At 31.0% G+C, this 23061-nt stretch overlaps 1 protein-coding gene across 7 annotated transcripts in view; it reads left to right on the top strand.

Annotated features, from left to right (window-relative positions):
• The window catches only part of SNX14 (sorting nexin 14), an 87320-nt gene that overhangs the window by 17180 nt on the left and 47079 nt on the right, over positions 1 to 23061 (top strand). For 4 of the 7 annotated variants that reach the window (XM_032484547.1, XM_032484546.1, XM_032484550.1 and 1 more), the window contains exons 6-17: positions 538 to 625; positions 3878 to 3962; positions 8418 to 8574; positions 9742 to 9817; positions 10567 to 10611; positions 10720 to 10800; positions 10900 to 11014; positions 16316 to 16471; positions 16844 to 16968; positions 17471 to 17529; positions 19742 to 19768; positions 21532 to 21664. In XM_032484547.1, coding sequence (XP_032340438.1) covers positions 538 to 625; positions 3878 to 3962; positions 8418 to 8574; positions 9742 to 9817; positions 10567 to 10611; positions 10720 to 10800; positions 10900 to 11014; positions 16316 to 16471; positions 16844 to 16968; positions 17471 to 17529; positions 19742 to 19768; positions 21532 to 21664 — 1147 coding nt within the window. The remainder of the gene's footprint in view (positions 1 to 537; positions 626 to 3877; positions 3963 to 8417; positions 8575 to 9741; positions 9818 to 10566; positions 10612 to 10719; positions 10801 to 10899; positions 11015 to 16315; positions 16472 to 16843; positions 16969 to 17470; positions 17530 to 19741; positions 19769 to 21531; positions 21665 to 23061) is intronic. The other 3 variants (XM_032484548.1, XM_032484552.1, XM_032484551.1) reach the window with 1 other exon arrangement.

The following is a 23061-nucleotide window of genomic DNA, read 5'->3' as shown; positions in this document are numbered from 1 at the left end:
TTATTCTACCAAGAAACTTAACAGTTAGCATCCTCTTCAAGTTCCAGATATCAGCATTTGATTAAGGAAATGTCCTAATTCTTCTAGGGACCTCAGAACTGCAGGAAAACTCAGAAGGTTGTCAAAATTTGTTTAAAGACATTTGATTTTCAATTTATTTTTCAAGTAGAACACACTTTTTTTAACTTTAAGAATTAGTTAATATTATTAATCTATAAATATTTTAAGCTAATTAAAAATTTTGTATTTAATTCTGTAGCTTCCCAAAGTTATTCTTTGTTCTGTTTCTTAGATACTTTTTTGATGGTATTTAGAAAATGATCTTAAAAATCTTAAGAATATGACTATGTACATGTGAATGTCTGCAGGGAGATAGAGTCTTGGTACTAGAATTATGGGAGATTTTTATTTTCTTCTTTATATTTTGCATTTATTTTGTAATGTAATGCATTATTTTTTAAAAATATAACATAAGTAAATGGTGAAGCTCTGTATTTCTTTGAACTGCTGAATGCTTACTTTTCTCTTCAATTGAAGGGATGTAACAGACGATGAGTCATTTGTTGATGAACTGAGAATTATATTACGGTTTTTTGCATCTGTCTTAATTCGAAGGATTCACAAGGTATGTATTTATAATGAGAAATTGGGAAATGAGATTTCATTGTTACTAAAGAGACTTTTTAAATCTTATTTTTACTTTATCCTATACTGTTTGTATTTGTTTTATTCTTCACTTTTAATTTTTTTAGATTTAAAGATACATGGATCACTTTTGATTCATTGATTAATTTTGCTTTCTGTAATTTAATGCTTGGATATCTTGGTTTGTGACAATTAAAAATAAAAAGACAACTATAGGAAAATAAAATCATGTTCCGCTTAGATGAATTTACTGAATAAATGGTAATGATTATGATCTACTTTTTAAAAAATTTCAAGCCATATCTTGTTTATGTTTTGGTCTTTATCTATAAATGCTTAACAATGTGTTGTCTGTAGACACAAATACTTGCCTACAGCCTTGTCAGTTCAATAGAACTGAACATATTGACAATAAATTGGTATATAATATCTCTGCCATTAGTAAATAAAGATAAATCCTGTTAAAAGCTTTATACCTATTTGAGAAGTGAACAGTATAGTCAACCATGTAGCAAAGATATGCAAAAAATATGAATAAGTAGTTCACAAAGAAAATATGAAATGGCCAATGAATATTTGAAGATATGTTGTCTCACATGAAATAAATATAATCTTTTGATGAGATACTGTTCTTTTACCTAACAGATTAGGAAAGATAAAAAAGAATGATAATGTCTAGTAATGGTAACTGTAGGGAAACAGGCAAAGCAAGTATAAATTAAAATTAGTATAACTCTTACCCTGGAAGGCAGTTTGATAATCTTTATTAAAAGACTTAAAAATGTCTATACTTCCAAATTTAATTCCTTTTTTTATGGTATATCTTAAAGAAATAATCAGAGTACTGTATAAAAATGTATGTTCAAAGATTCATTGCAGTATAATTTATAATAAGGAAGACTGAAAAGGGGAACTGATGTTCAATGATAGGATTATTGGTTGGTTGAATATTATACGTGACAACTATAGTATCCTTTCTGTAGTTATTGTGATTGATTCCTTTTGCTTGCAAAATGTTTTCAAGGTTCATCCATGTTGTCATGTTGTAACATATATCAGTACCTACTCTTGTTTATGTCTGAGTAATATTGCATCATATGCTTATGCCACATTTTGCTTACCATTCATCAGTTGATGGGCATTTGGATTGTTTCCACCTTTTAGCCATTATGAATAATGCTGCCATAGCATTTGTGTATGGTTTTTTTTTTTGAGCGGGAGGAGCATGGAATGTATGTTTTCATTTCTGTTGGGTTTACTTTGGAGTATAATTGCTGGATCAAATGGTAACTGTGTGTTTTAACTTTTTGAGGAACTGCCAAACTGTTTTCTAAAGTGGCTATACCATTTTAGGTTCCCACCAGCAGTGGATGAGGGTTCTGACTCTACATCCTTGCCAGAAGTAGTTATCATCTCCCTTTTTGATTCTAACCATGCTAGTGGATATGAAGCAGTATCTCATTGTGGCTTTGATTTTCGTTTCCCTATGACTAATGATGTTGAACATCTTTTCAGATGCTTCTTGGCCATTTGTGTATCTTTTTTTTTGGAAAAATGAGTATTCAGATTCTTTGCCCACTTTTAAAATAGGTTGTTTGTCTTTTTATTAATAAGATGTAGGAGTTCATTATTTATTCTAAATATACTTCCTTCATCAGATATATGATTTGCAAATTTTTTTTTTTAATTTTCTGGATTGTTATGCTATATTATAATTTTTTTTTCATTTTATCTGCATACTATCCTGGAAGATAAATGGGTCATTATCACACCTATTTTATACAAAGTTAGTAATACTTTTTATTTTGTTTTTTGCTGAGAAAAAATTTTTTTTCAGTGAAGGTACTGGGGGATTGAGCCCAGGACCTCATGCATGCTAAGCATGAATTCTACCACTGAGCTATACCCTCCCCACAAAAGTTAGTAATATTCTTTGTCAAAGTGTCAGAGGTTTTTAATGGGCAAAGGATTAAGCCTAGGTCGTGTTATTCCTAGTACAATGTTATGTCCTTGATACCATTGCCTGAATATTGTAAACTGGCAGTTTGGGGATAATGAAAACAGTCATTTAAGGTCCACAATTTTTTTTAAAGTCAAAGTTTAGTGACAAACTCTTTATTTTACCATTTTGATTATGACCTGAAGTCTCTCAAATGGAACTTAAAAATGAAAATCTTTCAGTATCCTCAGAAGACAAGATTCTGTAAAATGTTTGAAAATGAAAACATTTGTTTATTTGATAAATATGAGACCAATTTATAATCACTAGTACCAAGAGGGCAGGGATAAATGAAGAGTAGTGTTATTTTGTAAAAAGTCCTACTGCTAGCAAAAATATCCCCTCTTGTTGAACATGTTTGATCTTATACAGCTAAAAGATATCTATAGACTGCTCTGGGTTTTACTAATAAATTACTAAAATTTGGGGGTTTATGATCCATCATGCTTGTTTGATTTATCAGCCTGTGATTTTTTTTCATCTTCCTTAATACAGAGTTGAAAAAGAATTGAAAAGTTAACAGAAAACACTATTGTGATGCAGTTTTCTCATGCTTTTGATAAAGGGAGAACATAATGTGTTGAGTTTTCAGATGGATGATAAGACCATTGAAGTACAATAAACATGCTTTTTGGTGATTTAGTTTAATTTGCAAGTTTTGGGGTTTTTGTTGTTGTTGTTATTTATGTCTCTTAATGTGTGTACTTGTGAGCCCCCAGTTGTCTCTCACTAACCTACCGTAGTCACTACGGTTTCCAGCCTTTAAGTTGAAAAATGTCTGTGAGGAATGGTGAAACTTAGTATTATTCCAAAATAGAATGTTTCCATATATCTTAAAACCAGAATTTATCTTGTAAACTCAGTGAAAAAGTTCATTTTCAAGCAACCTTAGTAAACACAAATTTGTAACCTCAAAGAGATAAGTTACTTGAGATTTTTTTCTTGAATGCATTTAGAACAAACACATTAAAGAAATAAGTCAAGAATAAAGATACTATTTTGTGAGAAAAATTTAGTGTATAGGGTATGCCTATTAAGTTATATTTCCATTACTGTGGCAGTTAGTATGATCCAAGAATGTAAAGTGCTTTTAAATTATACTTTTGAAAGATTCCAAATAATATTGCTGTTTTTTAAGATCATATGTTCCAATATCTTAAATTTAGTATACCTGCCATTGTAACTTAGTGATAAGTATTTTAAAGGTTTTATTTTACTGTTGAATTTTTCTAGGTGGATATTCCATCTATTATCACCAAGAAATTATTAAAAGCAGCAATGAAACATATAGAAGTGATAGTTAAAGCCAGTCATAAAGGTAACACAGTTTTCTACTACAAAGTTTGAGTGATTGTTTTTCATATACCAACTTTCGACTTAAATATCTAAGTCTGAATGCTGATACATTAACTGATATATTCACAGATGCTGTGAGAGTATTCTTTTAAACTAAAGTCCTTTTCAATAGTTTGTTAACCATATAAGTTATTGTGAGAACTCAATCTATGAAAATTAAAATAGTTAATTTTTAGGTATATTATTGATGAATCTTGCCTTTTTTTGAATGGTAGTCTGTTGCCTTTGTTACTTCCCCTGAGGTATCTCTCACATCTCCCCCCTTCCCTTAGTGATTTCAACAGGTTTGACCTAGCCTAGCCTATCCTATATACTACTACCATGTTAATTTCATAGTGCCATAGTTCTCATACGTTACCTCCCTACTTTAAAAAAAAAAAAGTTAGGGACTCTGCTATAGAGTCTAAACTGTCATATATTTACACCCTTTCCGATTTAGTCAAGTATTTTTAATTTACTCTTGTTCTTCACTATGAATTGTGCTTTAGTCAGGATGACCTGTTTGCAGTTTCTCATGTGTGTCCTGGCCTTTGTAGTGTCGTGATGTATACATAGCATATATTCATCAAATGTTTTCTGACTGAAAGAAGGAAATCTTTGTTTGGGGCTTTTCTTGCTCTTAGATCAGCTGAAATGTTAATTTTTAACAAAATTACTTATATGCTCTGTACTTGGTTCTTTGTGAAACTGAAATTTTCTTTGTGTCTGCCTGTGGTATTTTTTGTCAGTGCTTTCCCAAGAAGAAAACCATTCTATGTACATGACTATGTAGAAGAGGTTTCATGGTCATATTTTTTGGTAATTATTACGTATTGTATTCCTCTTCTGGAAATTCCCAGTAAGCACTAGCATTCCCAGAATCTCTCCTGAGTAGTCTTGCAGCAAAGAAGTAGCTTTAACTTTGTTTAACCCACCACGTCTCAAACTCTTTTGAGCGTGGAACCAATTTTCCCTCCCTCATAATATCAATTCTTATGATCAGTATGTTTGGGGAAATTGTGTTTTAGGTTGAGCAGAAGTCAAATTATCAGTTTATTTTTATTTTATTTATTTTTTATTGAACAGAGGTTTAAATTATTAGTTTATTTGTCCTTTTGGTATGTATAATTCCTCAGATATGAGAAGCATTTCAAATTATGTATTTAAAATTTTTTGGTGTTTATCCTATAATATTTTAATGATTAAAAATAGTTTTACCTTCAACATAGTTAAAAAATGAAAGAATTTAAATATGTATAATTTAATTGTTAAATAAAAAAAACTTAACTTTTAAAATCATTGTCCTGTCACTGGCAAAAACACCAGAAAGTAGTAACTTTGTTGTAGCCATTTTGTTAAGGCTACTTTACTGTCAGAAAAAAATACAGAAAAACCTTTTTTTTTAATTAGTAAATTCTACTTTTTAGAGCAGTTTTAAGTTTATAGAACAATTGAGAAGAAAGTATAGAGAGTTCCCATGTATTCCCCCTTCCCTATTATTAACATCTTGCATTAGTTGGCACATTTTTTACAATTGATATGGCAATATTGATACATTATTATTAACTAAAGTCTGTAGTTTTTTTTTAACATTTTTTATTGATTTATAATCATTTTACAATGTTGTGTCAAATTCCAGTGTAGAGCACAATTTTTCAGTTATACATGATAAAGTCTGTAGTTTTCGTTAGGGTTTTTACTCCTTACATTGTACTTCCTATGGGTTTTGACAAATACATAATGCCATGTATCCATCGTCACAATATCTACTGAATAGTTTCGCTGCCCCCCAGATCCCTTGCATTTTACCTATTTATCCCTCCCTCCCTCCTTGATGAACCCCTAGCAACTGCTGATCTTTTTACTTTTTCTATCATTCTGCCTTTTCTAGATTGTTATATATGGTTAGAATCATACTGTAGCCTTTTCAGACTGGCTTCTTTGATTTTGAATTATATATTTAAGACTTCGTCATGTTTTTTCATGCCTTGATAGCTCATTTCTTTCATTGCTGTTATATTCCATTGTACCACAGTTTGTTCATCCATTCACTTGTTGAAGGATATCTTGGTTGCTACCAAATTCTGGCAGTTATGAATAAAGCTGCTATAAACATTTGTGTGCAAGTTTTTGTGTGGGAAATTTTTTTTTTAATATGTTCTTAATTTTGTTATAAAGACAAACACCTTGATCTCAGGCTATGAGTAAATGGATTTGTCTTTTATTTTTAGTTAAATTGATCAATTAATAAAATCCCCAAATTGTTTTGTTTCTGTAGGAGTGATGTTATATATGTATAATACACAGACCAGTTTGACTGAAACTTATCCTTGAGTCTTTGCAGGAGAGGGGTTGCTAATTTTCATGTAAAAAGTGGTCCTCAATTATAAAATTACCATAAAATGTTAGATTGGGTTCATTCATGACATTGTCATAATGAAATCCATAGAATGAAAAGGCCAGAGAATTAGGAGGACTCCATTTTATCCAAAGGTCCTGGTGTTCTAAATATTATAACAGTGAATTAGACTTGTAAATAAAGATTTTCAGATTTTTGATTTTTCGTTCCTTTAATGCATGAATTTGTTTTCTAAATTCTTTGGCCCCTCAGTTATACTCAGGAAGTAATTAAAGGTTCAACTCTTCATTCATACTCATTTTTACTCTCTTGGTGTTCTCTCCTTAATCTGCCTCTTGAGAGTAGTAACTACATACAGGTTTTCTGTGTAGGTACTTCCATCGCCCTTAGGAATGTTGAAAATACATACATTAGAAGCATTGGTTTAATTTAAATTCAGTAATAATTGAAGGACCTTACTGCAGTCTTTCATCCTAACGATATCTCTTTGTCCTGGATTCTGCGATTTTTCCTTTTGTGGCCTGAAAACTGTCCACTGATTAGGCAGTAGATATACTGATGATTAGTGAGGATTAATCCGTGACCTGTTTTTCAGCATCTGTATTTTGCTTATATTCCCAATTAAGGTTTTCTTTCCCTTATATTCTTTTTACCTTTTGCCTGATTCCTTTATTTTCTCATTACGTAGGACTGCAAAAATCTCTCACATCTGAGAGATGCTGAGTAGATTCCAATCTAGTGATTTGATTTATGTTATAAATGAATACTTAATCGCACCAAATATTATCATTACTTGTGCATTGTGCATGGCAATTTTTCAGTGTTAACTATTTAATAACTGTTTACTGGTGTGTAAACTGAGTCTCAAAGGAATTATATCATTTGTTCAAAATCATCAGTCGGTGAAAGACCTGTGTCCCAAATTCTTAGGGGAAAGTGCTTGGTAAACAATTGCATGATTATAAAATAAAATGCATTCTTATAAAAACTATGTCCTCCTTTGCCAAGCCTGCTTTTGTACCTCTGGTTCAGGTAACCTTCATTTACCTTCTTAGTTCTCACACAATTAGAATGCATGTATTGGCTTTTTTTGGTAAACCTGCTTGCATCTCTCAATAAAAATAGAAGTAAATAGGTGGTGTGTATAGCTCAGCGATAGAGCGCGTGCTTAGCATGCAAAAGATCCTGGGTTCAATTCCCAGCATCCCCATTAAGGAAAAACAGCAACAATAAAAGCAAACAAACAAAAAAGGAATAAATAGTCAAAAATAAATGTCATTGAATCAGTGTTAAGAGTCCCTTCACAGACACACCAGGCTTTTAAAACTTGGCCCAGAATGCAGATAGGAGAAAGCATGACTTGTTTTTCTCTTACTCTTGTAAGGATTATAAAAAGGAGTGGCAATACTATTACTTTTAAGTTTTAAAGTATTAGTTTACTGCTTGGCCTGTTAAGAAATCTTTCTGTTAGTGTAAATTTTATCATCAGTTAATATTTATAAGTAATGTAATTTCATAGACTTCTACCATACACAGTTCTGTACCTCTTGTGTCCTATACTCTGGGCAGAAGATACAGAGCTTAACCAAGGAAGCCAGTTTCTATTACTGTAATTGCTTTAAAAGGTTACCTGAATGATTTGACAGAAGAGACAATAAAGAACTCTTACACAGGGAATTCTTTTTTTTTTTTGCAGAATATGAACAAGATGCAACATTTGATAACAAAAGTTTTGTGTGTGTTAGATGTTTTCTGTAGTTTTCTCCACTTTAAAAAATTTACATATATTTAATATAATTTGTAAAGTAACAACATGAATTTAAAATTTTGTTTACCTGGGGGGAAAGAGCCTTTTTATCCATTTATTTTGAATAACTTAAAAACTTTTAGCAAAGAGAAAAATTACTTTCTTTATATCCTGCTTGTGAAACATTTCCCAGTAGAATACATTTTGGAAAGAAAGGAAGGCTAAGAAAGGAATGGCTGTATTAAATTATTTTCTGTTTGTTACTGGAAATGGTTGAAGTTATTTTATGTTGCTTAATTTCTTCTAATATTTATTTCTTATCTCTATTACAGTAGAAAATACAGAGTTTTTACAGCAAGCTGCTTTAGAAGAATATGGTCCAGAGCTTCATGTGGCTTTGAGGAGTCGAAGAGATGAATTACATTATTTAAGGAAACTTACTGAACTACTTTTTCCTTATATTTTGCCTCCTAAAGCAACAGACTGCAGGTATAAATAGACTGGAAAATGTCATAGCAGTACATGCCATATGTAGACTGCTATTCTTGATCATAATAGGAGTATACTGAAACTTGAGGTTAGCCTATGATGTGAATAATTTTTCATTTATGAAATATAATTTATTAGATCTTAAAATACCATTTTAGGAACTAAGTAGTCATGATGTGTTGTGTTGCAAATTATTTTTTCTTGGAAATTGATCTCGGGAAATCAAAGATAAATATAAAAAATTAGTTTTCTTACTTGAGATCATTATACTTTTGTTACTTTCTTGGTGTTCCTTTTTAAAGACACCCACATTATGACTCCCTGGCAGAACACTTTGAGTAAGCTGTACGGACAAATTTAGGTTTTAAGGTATCTACCTGGGAAGAATAATTAGAGGTCATTTAGTCTAGCCTCCCTTGTTCCTACAGGGGCATATTTAGATTATTCCATGAAGTTACTTCTTTACTCTTATCCTGATAATCCTTAGAGGGAAAACCATGGCTTATTTTATTTATTTATTTGTTTGTTTTTAAATTGAAGTATAGTTAATTTACAGTATTACATTAGTTTCAGGAGTATGACATAATGATGCAGTATTTTTATACATTGTACTCCATTTAAAGTTACTCCAAAATAATAACCTGTGTTTCCCTGTACTGTATAATATTTCCAATCATGGCTTATTTTCAGTAATGTTCTTTAAATATTACTTTATTTTATTCAAAAATTTTAATTTTTAAAAATTTATTATTTTAATTTAGTATTTTAGATATTTTAATTAAACACTTCAGTTTTAAACTTTTAATATTAATTACAATTAATCTAATAGTTAATTATAATATTAATTACAAGTATTAATTTTACATATGAATTTATTATATATAAAAATGTTAATATTCTGAGGTAGTGTTTTCTAATGCTCACTCAAGTTCCTTCTGCTGAGGAAATACTTTTTTTCCTCTTAAGTAGGTTCCTCTTTTAGCCAATTAAGGACTCCAGGTGTGGTCTGTGAACAGTAGCATGAGCATTACTTGGGGGCTTGTTAGAGATGGCAGAATCTCAGGGCACACCCAGACCTACTGAGTCATAGTCTGCATATGAGCAGGATTACTCTGCAAGAACTCATGTAAATCACTAAAATATATACAATATTGTTCCTTTTTCCAGATCCCTGACCTTACTTTTAAGAGAGATCCTCTCTGGTTCAGTGTTCCTTCCTTCTTTGGATTTCCTCGCTGATCCAGTAAGATGTAAAAAAATATTTTTTCTTTAATTGTGATAAAATACATCTAACATAAAATTTACCATCCTAAACGTTTTTATATGTACAATTCAGTGGTATTTAGTACACTTACATTGTTGAGCCACATCGCCATTACCTATCTCCAGAACTCTTTATCTTACAAAACTGAAACTCTGTACCCATGTGAACAGTAATTCTCCATTCCTCTGAGCCCCTGGCAGCCCTGCTTCTTGATTGTATTTTCTGTCTCTATGAATTTGACTACTCTAGGTACCTCATATAAGGGAAATGTTGCAGTATTTGCAGTCTTTGGCTTATTTTATTTAACATAATGCCCTCAAGGTTTATCCATGTTGTAGCTTCATGGTTCATCAGAATTCCCTTCCTTTTCAAGGCTGAGTAATATTCCATGTTTTGGCTTATTCATTTTGTTTATTCATTCATCCATTGGTGGACACTTGAGTTGCTTTTACTTTTGATCCCATAAGATTTTGAAGAAACAGGAATAATTTATAAGTGTCTTAAATGCCAAAGTCAAAATAACTTTCCCCATTTTCATGATAGTTGAGAACTCTATATTGTAGATTTTTTAAAAGTCCCTCTGTATTACATAAGTGCAATGCTTTACCACTGCTACATTTATTTCTTCATTTTTCTAGAAACTTTCATAATATGACAAAAGCTTTGAGAATTCTGGACAGCATACAGTAATGGAATTATTTTGATCTATCTTTATTCTTTTCCATTAGGATACTGTGAATCATTTGCTTATCATCTTCATAGATGACAGTCCAGTAAGTATTGGACATATTAGAAAATACTTCAGATTGCATTGAATTTTGATTCGTATCTATAAAATCAAATGGCATTTTATTGAATTAATTAATTCTCTTTCTTCAAAGCCTGAAAAAGCAACTGAACCACCTTCTCCTTTGGTTCCATTCTTGCAGAAATTTGCAGAACCTAGAAATAAAAAACCATCTGTAAGTATTTTTAGCAGTAATATATATTACTTTTGATATAAACAGTTTTAGCACATATTTATATAGCCTAACTTATTCTTCCTCCTGTATTGTATCAAGGTGCTGAAGTTAGAATTGAAGCAAATCAGAGAGCAGCAAGATCTCTTATTTCGTTTTATGAACTTTCTGAAACAAGAAGGAGCAGTGCACGTGTTGCAGATTTGTCTGACTGTGGGTGAGGCTTACCTGTGTACTTTACCAAAGTCATTGTAAAACTTTTTCATATACTTCAATATTTAGATTAGATCTGATGATTTAGTTGTCATCTGTCATTGTACTAAATTTCATTTACTAGATATTCTAAGGGTACCTGTGAGTTGGCTCCCAAGTGTCCACTCCTTTCCACATTGTGACATAGTCTATAACTGATTTCAGCCAAATCCTACTAGTAGAAAAAAAAAAACTACTAAAAATTCAGAATAATGAAAATATATTGAAGACCCAATCATTAGCGTTTTTGTCATAGTTTTTGTTGAGGGTTATTTTGATTAAATGATCAAATATAAAAATGTTTTATTTTGATCATAAGTTCTATAACATCTTGCATTGTTGGATTTAGAAACACTGTATCGACTTATCTGTGAAAAGATTAATTTTTTAATGCACCTGGTTTCTTTTTTAAATATAACTTAAAAAAATTGAGATATAATTTGTGCAGTGAAACTCATAGAACTTAGATCAGTTTTGATAAATCTGCACATCAGTATAACCTACACCTTTATAGATACAAAGAATATTTCCTTCACCTTAGAAAATTCCCTTAGGGCCCTTCCCAAATGATCCACCCCTGCTCCCAGTCTTGCCAAAGCAATCACTGTCTCATTTCCCTTACCACAGATTAGTTTTGCTTTGTATAAATGGAATCTCGTAGTATGCACTCTTCTGTGCCTGGCTTCATTGATTAAGGATAATGCTTTGTGAGATTGATTTGTGTTGTTGTGTAGATGAGTGGTTTGTTCTTTTTTTAATTGCTAAGTAGTATTCTTTTGTATGAGGATATCACACTTAATTCATTCTCCTTGGAGATGATTGTCTGCATCGCTTCTACTTTGGGGCATTATAAAGCTGCTGTGCACATTTTTGTATGGGGCTTTCTGTTGGGCATATATTTAATAACTAGAAGTAGAATTGCTGCGTCACGGGATAGATATATGTTTAATTTTATAAGAATGTGCCAAATTGTTTTCTAGAGTAATTGTACTATTTTACTCTCCAGCAAAGTGGGAGAGTTCTGATTGTGCCACAGCTTTACCAGAATTTTGCCATTTTAGTTGGTGTGTGGTGGTATCTTGCTGTGCTTTTAATTTGAGTTTCTCTAATGACACTTTATCATGTGCTTATTGGCCATTTGAATATCTTTCTATGGAATTGTTTGTCTTCTGCCTATTTTTTATTGAATTGTCTTTTTTTTTTGTCATTAAATTATAGTAGTTCTTCATGTATTCTACATACAAGTCTTTTTGTCAGATATAAGTATTATTAATATTTTCTTCCAGACTATGGCTTATCTTTTCATTTTCTGAGTAGTGTCTTTTGATGAGAAGAACTTTTAAATTTTCATGAAATTCAATGTATCTGTTTTTAATTTTATGGCTAGTGCTTTCTGAGACTTCCATAAGAAATCTTTGCCTATCCTAAGTCAAGGTAGTATTTATTTCCCTGTTTTTCTCTAGATGCATTATAGTATTTTATTTTACATACAGGTGTGTGATCTATCTTGGAATGATTTTTGTATTGGTATTAGGTAGGGGTGGAGATTTATTTTTCCCCTGTATAGGTATCCAATTTTACCAATACCCATTTTTTGAAGAGACATTTCTTTCCCATCTTGAATTATTTGGGCATCTTTGTTAAAACATATATGTGTGGGTCTGTTTCTGGATTCTGTTTTCCTTTGATCCACAAGTCTGCTTTTTTTGGCCAGTACCACAGTCTTGATTACTTTGGCTGTCTAGTAAGTCTTGAAATCAGGTGGGTCTAAGGCTTCCCACTTAGTTCTTTTTCAAGATTGTTTTAGCTATTTTAGGTTCTTTGCATTTCTATGTAAATTTTAGAATTGCCAACCCTCCCCCAACATACACACACAGCCTGCTTTGTTGTTTTGACACGGGTTACATTGAATCTATAGATCAAGTTAGGGAGTAATGGTGTCTCAAGAGTATTTAGATTTCCAATGCATGAACAGGGTATATTTTTTCATTCATTTCAGTCTTATTTAATTTTTCTTCATGAAAATGGTTTGTAGTTTTCATTACGGGTCTTTGATTTTGGATTTATTTGCATGTGGTATTTAAAATAATTTTTCAAATTGTTGCTGAAGTTCAGAAGTAGAATTGATTTCTTACATACTGACTTTGTATCCTGTGACATTGCTAAATTCACTTGTTAGTTCTAGTAGCTTTTTTGTAGATTTCCTTAGGATTTTCTATATTTACAGTCATGTCATCTGCAAATACACAGTTTTACCTTTTCCTTTGTAATATTTATGTCTTTTATTTCTTTTTCTTGCCTATTGTGATGGCTGGGACCTTTACTCTAATGCTAAATTCAGGTGGTGAGAGCTGACATTTTTGCTTTAGGGTAAAATCATTTAGTGTTATATCATTAAGTATGATATTAGTCTGGGTTTTTTTGTAGATCCCTTTATTAGATTGAGAAAATTCCTTCTCTTTATAGTTTGCTGGGAATTTTTATCATGAATGGACAGTGGCTTTTTAAATGCTTTTAGTGCATTTCAGTAACCTATTTTGTCACCATGTTATTCCTAAAGTCCTCTTACTATAGAGCTGTAGTGAAGTCCCCTCTTTATTAGTAATTTGTACATTTTTTCTTAATCTGTATTGTTAGTGGCTTATAAAATTTTTAATATTTTTGACCTACTCATTTTCACCTTTCATTTATAGTATTTCCTTTCTTCTACTTACCTTGAGTTTAGTTTGCACTTCTGGTTTCTTAAGGTGAAAACACTGATGATTAATTTGTACACATCACTTCTTTCTTAATATTCTTACTTAAAACTATAACTTTCTCTCTATGAATTGCTATAACTGAATTCTGAGAGTTTTGATTTGTTGTTTTTTTATTGTCATTCAGTTTGAAATACTTAAAAATTTCTTGTGGTTTATTCTTTGACCCTTGAGTTATTTTGAAGTATATTGTTAAATTTCAAAGATTTGGGGATTTTTGAGGTATCTTATTATAACTGATTTCTGATTTAATACTGCTCTGCTCAGGCAACATATTCTGTGTGATTTCAGCTCTTTGAAATTTATTGAAACTTGTTTTATGGCCCATCCATATGGTCTGTCTTAACGAATATTTCATGTGCATGTGAGAAGAATGCCTGTTTTGCCGTGTTTGGGTAGTGTTCAGTTAGGTAAATTGATGGCTCATGTTCATATATTACACATTTTTTCATATTTCTTAATGGAGCTGCTATTTCTCCCTTTAGTTTATTAATTTTTTTCGATGTATTTTGAACTTTATATTAGGTGCACAGACACTTAAGATTGTTATGTCTTCTTGATGAATCTGTCTTTTTATCACTATAGAGTGCTCTTCTTTAACTTTGGTAATTCTCTGTCTTGAGGTCTGTTTTGTTTGATACTAATACAGAGCTATATCATCTTTCTTTACACTTGAATTTGCATTGTATACTTTTTTCTATATAATTAAGGTATTTAATGTATTTACTGTAAACACTATATAGTTGAATCTTGCTTTTAAGAAAAAAAATCTAGTTTGATAATCTTTGTTTTCTAATTAGGGTGTGTAGTACATTTATACTTAATGTAACTATTGTATGTTTATTCTTAGATCTTTGGTCTTGGTGTTTCATATTTGTTCCATCTATTCTTCTTTTCATCTTTTCCTACCTTTCTTCGAGTTATTTGAGCATTTTTTAATGTTTTGTTTTATCTCCTCTGTTGACTTTTTATTTATGTCTCTTCTGTTTTTTTTGTTTGGCAGTTGTTCAGTGGTCATAATGATTACCCTATGCATCTTCTGTTTATCACAGTCTAATTTAAAAATATTTTACTGTTTCAGGAACAATATAAGAACCTGAGTGTACCTGAGTTTACTCCCTTCCTGCTTGTTGTGCATGTTATCATATAGTTTAATTCTGTGTAGGCTATGAAACCCCACAGTACATTGTTATTTCTTTCTTAAACAATCAACAATCTTCTACACACGCACACGCGCGCACGCGCACACAAACATTTTGGCCCTGAGAGTTACTGGGATATTTACTTTTCTGGTGGTCTTTATTTTTTTCTGCAGAACTGGATTTTGTTATCATTTTCCTTCTGCTGAAATAACATCTTTTTTGCATTTCTTATAGTACCAATCTGCTGGAGGTAAATTCCCTTATTAGCTTTTGTCTGTCTGAAAACATGTTTATTTTGTATTCATTTTAAAAAGGATTATTTTCACCAGATAGAGAATTTAAAGTTGATGGTTTTTTTTTTCTTTCAGCATTTTAAATCATTCTTCCATTGCCTTATAGACAGAACCATTGTTTCTAATGAGAAATTATCTTTCATTCTTATGTTTGTTCCCATATATATATGTCCCTTTCTCCCTGATTGGTTTTGTAATTTTCTCTTTATTTTGGGGGGGGTTTTAGCAATTTGACTGTAATGTTTTTTTTTATTTATCCTTCTTGGATTTTACTAAGAGTCTTGGATGTGTGGGTTGGAATCTTTAATCATTTTTGAAAATTCTTGGCTATTATCTCTTCAAATATTCTGCCTTGTTTTCTCTCTCCTTTCTTTTTGAGACTCCAGTTATATGAATTTGCTATCATTCCCAAAGATCTTTTATGTTCTATTCCAGTTTCTTCTTTTTTAAAACAAAAAACTCCTTCCTTTCTCTCTGTGTTTCAGTTTGGATAATAAAGAATTAAGAGGCAAACTCCATATTACCTCTTGTAATTAAAAAAAAAAGGCAGTCAGTATTTTGGCTTTCCTAATGGTATCATCTATCATTTTAGAAGAAAAAGATTGATTTGTTCAGACTCTCTGCTCCATCACTAGTCTGTAGCCTCCATGATAGAAAGATACATTGTTTAAAAGCATTGGGCTAAAAAAGCCTTAGTTTTCACTGTTATTTAGTGAATCATTTCAAAATATTAAAAACCCTTGATATAAGAAATTAATCCAATATGTTCTTTAAAGAGAATTTTACAAATGTGTTTACTATTCTAAATTTTAGAACATTTGTATTGCTATGCAAGTGTTTACATATTTCATATTAGTATATAAAATATTTGATTGACTGAGCTTTTCTTTCATCTGAGTAGTTGTTTTACTCCCAATTAAATCTTTTGAAAAAGCTTAAAATGATGAGTAGATTGCTTATAATTGCTGCTTTAAATATTGATTACAGTTAGATTAGGGACATGAGGTTTTCATTGAATAGTTTTATTCAATGAAAATAATTCGCTTTTAAAAAAAACTCTTTCTGAATTTGCTAGAGGAATTCAATGACAGAATTTTGCGACCAGAGTTATCAAATGATGAAATGCTGTCTCTTCATGAGGAGTTACAGAAGATTTATAAAACATACTGTTTGGATGAGAGTATTGACAAAATTCGATTTGATCCCTTCATTGTAGAAGAGATACAAAAAAGTAAGTAAAAGATGATGATCAGAATGAATTTTGTAGCTCTTTTACTCTTTTCAGAGTTTTTTTCATGTATTCCCTGCTTTTTATTGCAACAGCTGTGTGAGATACACAGGCAGCCATTATCCTGTTTTCCTAACAAGATGAAAGCTTTGATGAAGAAACTTATTCACCATTCACGTAACTAATACTTGCCCGAACTGGAGCTTGGTTGTTCTGATTCCTCATTCCAGTGTGATTTATATGCCTGACAGTGGATATTCTGTAAAACAGTTTTAGTATTGTTTGTATTCTCTTTCACTGTCATAAATTTTAAACTAATATATAATGTATTTATGCCTTTCATAAACAATTTCTATGTTGTAATTTTTTTAATAGTTGCTGAAGGCCCATATATAGATGTTGTGAAACTTCAAACTATGAGATGTCTTTTTGAAGCATATGAACATGTACTTTCTCTCTTGGAAAATGTGTTTACTCCTATGTTCTGTCACAGTGATGAGGTAAGTCAAAATATTAATCTTGTTTGAGGATTCTTCTTCAGAATTTATTAGTGGCTTTAATATGTTAGATGAGTAATTCAAGTAACAAAATAAACAGAAAAATAAAACATGATTAATTAAGAAAATGAATACTGTTTTCCACTTCATAACTTAAAGGAGATTAGAAGTTGATTATAAAAATAATTCTCAATAACAAAACCATGTGTGTATGTATGTGACTAGTAGATTGTGACTAAATTGGTCTATCTCATTTGCCATATGCCTGAGTGACTTTGTAGTGGTGATGCAGAAACCCCATTCTTCTTGTGTATGTGTTATTTACAGGCTTGTGGAAATGAAATGGCCTGAATACCTCCATGTGCAGTATCTGTCCTTACTCTATTTGACTGTGGTTATATTCACTTGATTTAAGTAATATTTTTTTTAAACTGGAAAGTAGTAACGTAAAATAGCATGTTTCAATATCAAATATTAGTTTAATAAGTCATAACTATTTTTGAAGTATTTCAGACAACTTTTAAGAGGTGCAGAATCACCAACACGCAATTCAAAATTCAACAGGTATGGTTATTCAATCATGTATGGTTTTTTTTGGTACTTGATGCTAATCATTCTGTGATAGCATCATTATTTTTACTAGCTATTTTTCTTTGAATATGTGGTTTCATTGCTACGTAAGTAGGCAAGACATTTTACTAAGGAATTGTAGAGCTAAATTACGTATAGTAAGTTGAAAATGCCTGAAATTCTTTTAGAAAAATTTAAGAAACATACCATTACCTTGTTAATCTAATAATTAAGATTTATTAGTGCTTAATCACCTGCTTTACTGGACACTATGTACTGCATGCGTAATTGAAATCCACAGTTAACTCAATTTTAGAGGATAGTTTGTTTTTTTCCCAGAGAGTGCTTTTTAGTAAAGTACCCACTGGTTATAAACGGGGAGGGTTTTTTCTCCCTTTTCCTTCTTGACTTTCTGGAAACAAAAGTGTGTAGTCAGATGACCTCAAGAAAGGCATCTTTCTCTTCAAGAAAGAAGAGAGACGCTTTATCCATTTATAAACTGGATAATTAATGTCATGATTTGTCCCTTACGTTGTTATATGTACAAAATTGACAGAGATATCAAATCTATGATCTGTAGAATTAATATTCACATTGCTTTTAACACCGTCCAGTTTAAGCAAGGATCTGATAATATACATATATATAAATTGGAAATGTGGTACAAAGAGAGAAGTAGATAGGTCAGAAAATGGAGTAGTTTTATATAGAGATAGTACAAGGAACAATGTGAAAACCTTAGCCATGGGGAGAATGTATTTCATTTTTTGGCATTACCAAGGGTTGTAGAAATAGATTTAAAGTTTTTCTAATGTTGACTATTAATTTTTACATAATGCCTCAATATAAGTAGTATACATGTTATAATTTTTCTGAAAGGTGGGAAATATCTTTATGATTCTTTGTTAAACTGTCACTCGTTTACTTTTTTGTTAGAATTTATGTGTTGCAGTCATGAAACAACAGTTAATTTATTTAACAAAAATCCTATTCATGCTATTTCAAATAGTATTCTTTACCCAATTCACGCACCTTCTTTCATGTGAATACTTTTTCAAAACTTTTGTCAGATTTCCCAGCATCCCTTGAGAAGCAGGTGGAATTTATCCCTGTTTATGTATTTAGGACGTTTAGAGTCTCATACTGACATTGATCTTAATGAAACACCTGTATAAGACTATTTAAGAGGAAATGGTTCTTTGATCTCATAAGCCTGTGGAGTAGCGAAATGTAAGTCAGGGTCATAACGTTAGAGATGGAAAACTTTCTTTGTCGCTTTGAGAAAACCTAGTTGTCTTCAACATATTAAGACACTAATTTTGCTAGCTTTAAAGCATAAAATTAATAGGAAGAAAATATGAGTTGTTTTCATTCTAGGTACTGATTATGGTCTTTTAAAGTATGTTTTTCTTTATATTGACCTGACTCTAACATTAACTATCAGTCTTGTCAGGACTCTGCTTCTGTGATACTTAATGATTTATTTACCTATGTAGAATAAGCTAAAGATTTTTAACGTTCTTTCATTGAAAATTTAGAGTAACATTGCTAATTTGCTGTTAGATGACTTAAAATATGTAAAGGATTTATTCATATATTTCATATCTACATTCTTTTTAATTGTATTTTAAAAGTAAAGCTTTAATGTGTGTTAATATTAATCTACTATTCTCTTTCATTCTGTACTTAAGCATAACTTAAAAAAATACTTAGGGGTCTTCTGTTAACTTTGCTTCTTAGCTTAAAACATAACTTTTTAAAATACCCAAACAAAAAACGTTTGTAGCATGCACAGTTCTATCTAATCCAGACATGAATTCCGTGCTAGAAAATACGAGTTTGTTTTCTGTGCCAGGTTTTTGATGGCTTAGTCTCTGAATACTTCCACTGTATCAAACAAATGGTATGCCTAAATGAGGACAAAAAAATACAGAATTATTTCCTGACATATTGAGTTTTTAAGAACTTCTTTTAATGATCTAGAATTCAGACTTCTCCCCCCCAACAGTTAGTCATTGTGTTTGTTTCTCTTTCCTTTATCATGTTATTCATAAGAATTCCTTTCCTTTGTGAAGATGAATGCTATCCCTCTGTATAACTTTTAAAGCTTTTTAATTTTGTTTTGTGTTCTGAGGTGAAACTTATTTAATGTCTGGGCTTTCTCTTTCTCTTTTCCTTATATAATCTCACATATCTGTTACTGCAGAGGTAGCCTAAGTTTGGATGATTTTCGGTAAGTCTTGAGACAGCATGTGATTCTTCTCTGTATAAATTACCTGTTTAACTCCAAAAAGTACACCCAAAACAACCTAAGTATATAACTAAAAAGAAAAAAAAGATGAAACACTTTTATTAATTCCTTTATGTAAGCTATTTGGGATATTCTTTTAAAATTAACTCTACTTTGATTCTAGATGTCTCCTTTTTGAAATAGCATGATATATGTCATCATAAAATAAAAACATCAGTATAAAAATAAAATGAAAAAGCTAGTATTTAGCTTTTAAAGGCTATTGACTCATTTTTTTGTTATTAATTTTACTAAATTACTTTCGGAATTATTTGTGTTTAAAGAACTTTTTCAAAAGCAAAAAGTACAATAGTATTTTGGGGCATAATTACAAGTGATATATTTTAAAAATATGTCATATTTCAAAAAGCCCAATCATTTTATAATTTATCTGGGTCCTAGAGATTAGAATAATCTATCTAGATTTTAGAGATTTTAATAATATTTCATCAACATTATCATATTTGTTTTTGGAAACATTTCTTCTATCAGAGAGAGTTATGTTTACAATCCTGAATTTTTTAAAAATACTAATTGCATGTTTGTTTAATAAATAATCTTCTAGTTTAAGTACCTTTTTTACTACTTGCTACTTATTATTAGAGTTTTTCCAGTTTTAAAATAAGTTTGATTTGCTCCTTGGACATGCATAAAATGCATGTCACTAATATATATACCTGGTGTATTTAAAATTTGATCAGTTTACTTTTATTTCTGTAATTGTTGCATTATTTTTATAAATACATTTTCCTTTAGGAATAATAGCTATTCATTAAGTTAAGCATTCAAAACAAACTTTCTTGGATTTAAAATAGTCGTTTTTATTTGGGCATCTTTTGTAAGGGTAGTATTATAGTGAGCATGAATTTTAAATTGGATAAAAGTTATGTTTTTATTTGTTGAAACATGCGTCAGTAGGCTGTAATGGAGGAAATTTTTGCTGCTTTTTGGCATGTTTTTGTTGTTACTTTCTAGCTATTTTTGCTTTAGAAATTCGCTTTTGGAAAAAAATGATAAAACCGGTATTTAATATATATGACAGAGTGGGCTTCTTCCTTAGGCTACATTTGCTTTTATCTTTATGCTCATTGCTAACCCTTCCCTTTGGCATTTAATCAATTGTTTTTATTACTTTGAAGTTACATAATATACTTCATTTTTCTTTTAAATATATGTATGATTATTAAGTTGAAGTTTGCTTAAACATTTTTAGTCATTCTTAGAATTTTTTTGTTCAGTTTCATCTGAAAATGAGGTACTGAGAAGGCTGTAGTGTTATATTTTTTTCTGTTACACTATGTTACTTCAGTATTACAGTGCAGTTCTAAAGGATAGTCTGTTTTGGACATTAGTCTTAACCACATTTTTAATGTTATTTCAAAACGTGTATGGCAGTAAGAAATAAGTACCACTAGGGGGCTCTCATCTTTTATACTTCTTAGTTCAGTTAATGTTTTAAAGTTAAATAGTAGGTAAATTTCAAATGTTGGTTAATAAATATTGTCCCATTGATTCATCCCCCCCAACCCCACATTTAAACTTTAAATATTCTGTCCCTTTTGGCTTTTGAGATACTGAGAGTTAATGTAGGACTGAGGACTCCAAAAAGTTACGTTGAGCTATACCTTCAGTTTACCTTTCACAACTCTTTTCATTACGGTTTACAGTAATTTGCTATTTCTTGACGCATTTTTGTTTAATATTAGGAGCACACAGAAAAGAGGAGAATCATTTGGAATCAGCAGAATAGGTAGCAAAATTAAAGGAGTATTCAAGAGCACCACAATGGAAGGAGCTATGTTGCCTAGTTATGGTTTAGCTGAAGGTGAAGATGACTTTGTAAGTAAAAATTCTTCAGTTTGATGTCTGTATAACTTCAGACTTAAAGTTGACATAACAAATTGGATATGCTCACTTGTTATTTTGCCTCTTTTTTATCTTGCTTCTTACTTCAAACTTCCTTTATATTTCCCATTCTTCCATTAGTTATTATAGTTTCATGGTGCTGATTAATAGATGTCCTGCCTAACCCCTTGATACTCAAATTGTGATCTGTGTATCAACAGCATCAGCATTAGCTAGGAGCTTGTTATAAATACAGAATCTCAAGCTGCATCCTAGACCTGCTGAATCATAATTTACGTTTTAACAAGATCCCCAGTTGATTTATATGCACATTACACTCTCCATGCTGTTTTGTTTCTTTGGTATCTTTTGACATGAAGTTTTGCTTGAAATGCCTTTTTTCCTTTATTTATTTAGAAAATACATACTTATCTTTCAAAGTCCAGCTGCTTCCCAGAAGCCTTTACCTGAGCCCCCCAAATAGAACTGAACATTCCCCCCTTTGTTGCCCCTATTAGATCATATGTTAAAACATGTACCATATTGTGTTTGAAATTATGATTTAATTTATGTGTTTGAAAGTATGTTTATGAATATCTTCCCTCTCAATTAGTGACTTCCATAAAGGCAGAAATTGTCTCATTTGTCCTTTGCGTTAACAAATCTTTATTGAGCAGAGATCCTGGATCTTCATTTTGCCTTCTAATATCTGTGAGCGCTAGAGAAAAAAAGGTGATTAGGACCTAGACTTTGCTTACAAGAAACTCACTAACCTGGGTGTAAAAGGAATGAATATTAGTGACTGGATTGGTAATGACCAAGAAGGAACTGGGGAGAGAAGAGTGAAAAAAAAAAACATTTTCCCTCTTTACCCCTTCCTTTCAACGTTTTTAACATTTGTTAAAAAGGTTCACTGCTTCTTCACAATAATTTAAATGGAAGGGTATCTTATTTAATCCTTTTTTGCTTTTTAGATAATCTAAATACAGCATTTTTTTTTCTCTTTATGCCCTTGTTTTTCCTTAAGAGTATGGGTAGAAGAAAGACAGTAGACCAAAAGAGGGAGTCTTTTAAAAAAATAATGTTTATTTAGGTTTTTAAATTTTAAGCATGTTTTTAAAGTCTCAATTTTTTAATAATATAGAAAAGTGGAAAAAATTTAAAATACCACCTATAATTCTATCACTCAATAACCCCTTCTGTTAACATTTTGGTGAGTCTGTTTTTTTAAAATACCTTTCCCTTCTCACCCCCATAAATTTAGGCTACACACACACACACACACACACACACACACACACACACACACACACACATGTCTATACATATATATGCATATATAGTTTGTTATCCTGCTCTCTCTCCACTTAATATTATAGCAAAAGCATTTA

The sequence above is a fragment of the Camelus ferus genome, chromosome 8 (assembly GCF_009834535.1).
Source record: "Camelus ferus isolate YT-003-E chromosome 8, BCGSAC_Cfer_1.0, whole genome shotgun sequence".
NCBI classification, from domain to species: domain Eukaryota; kingdom Metazoa; phylum Chordata; class Mammalia; order Artiodactyla; family Camelidae; genus Camelus; species Camelus ferus.
Note: the sequence above shows the minus strand (reverse complement) of the source record. Positions and strands in the feature narration are given on the sequence as shown.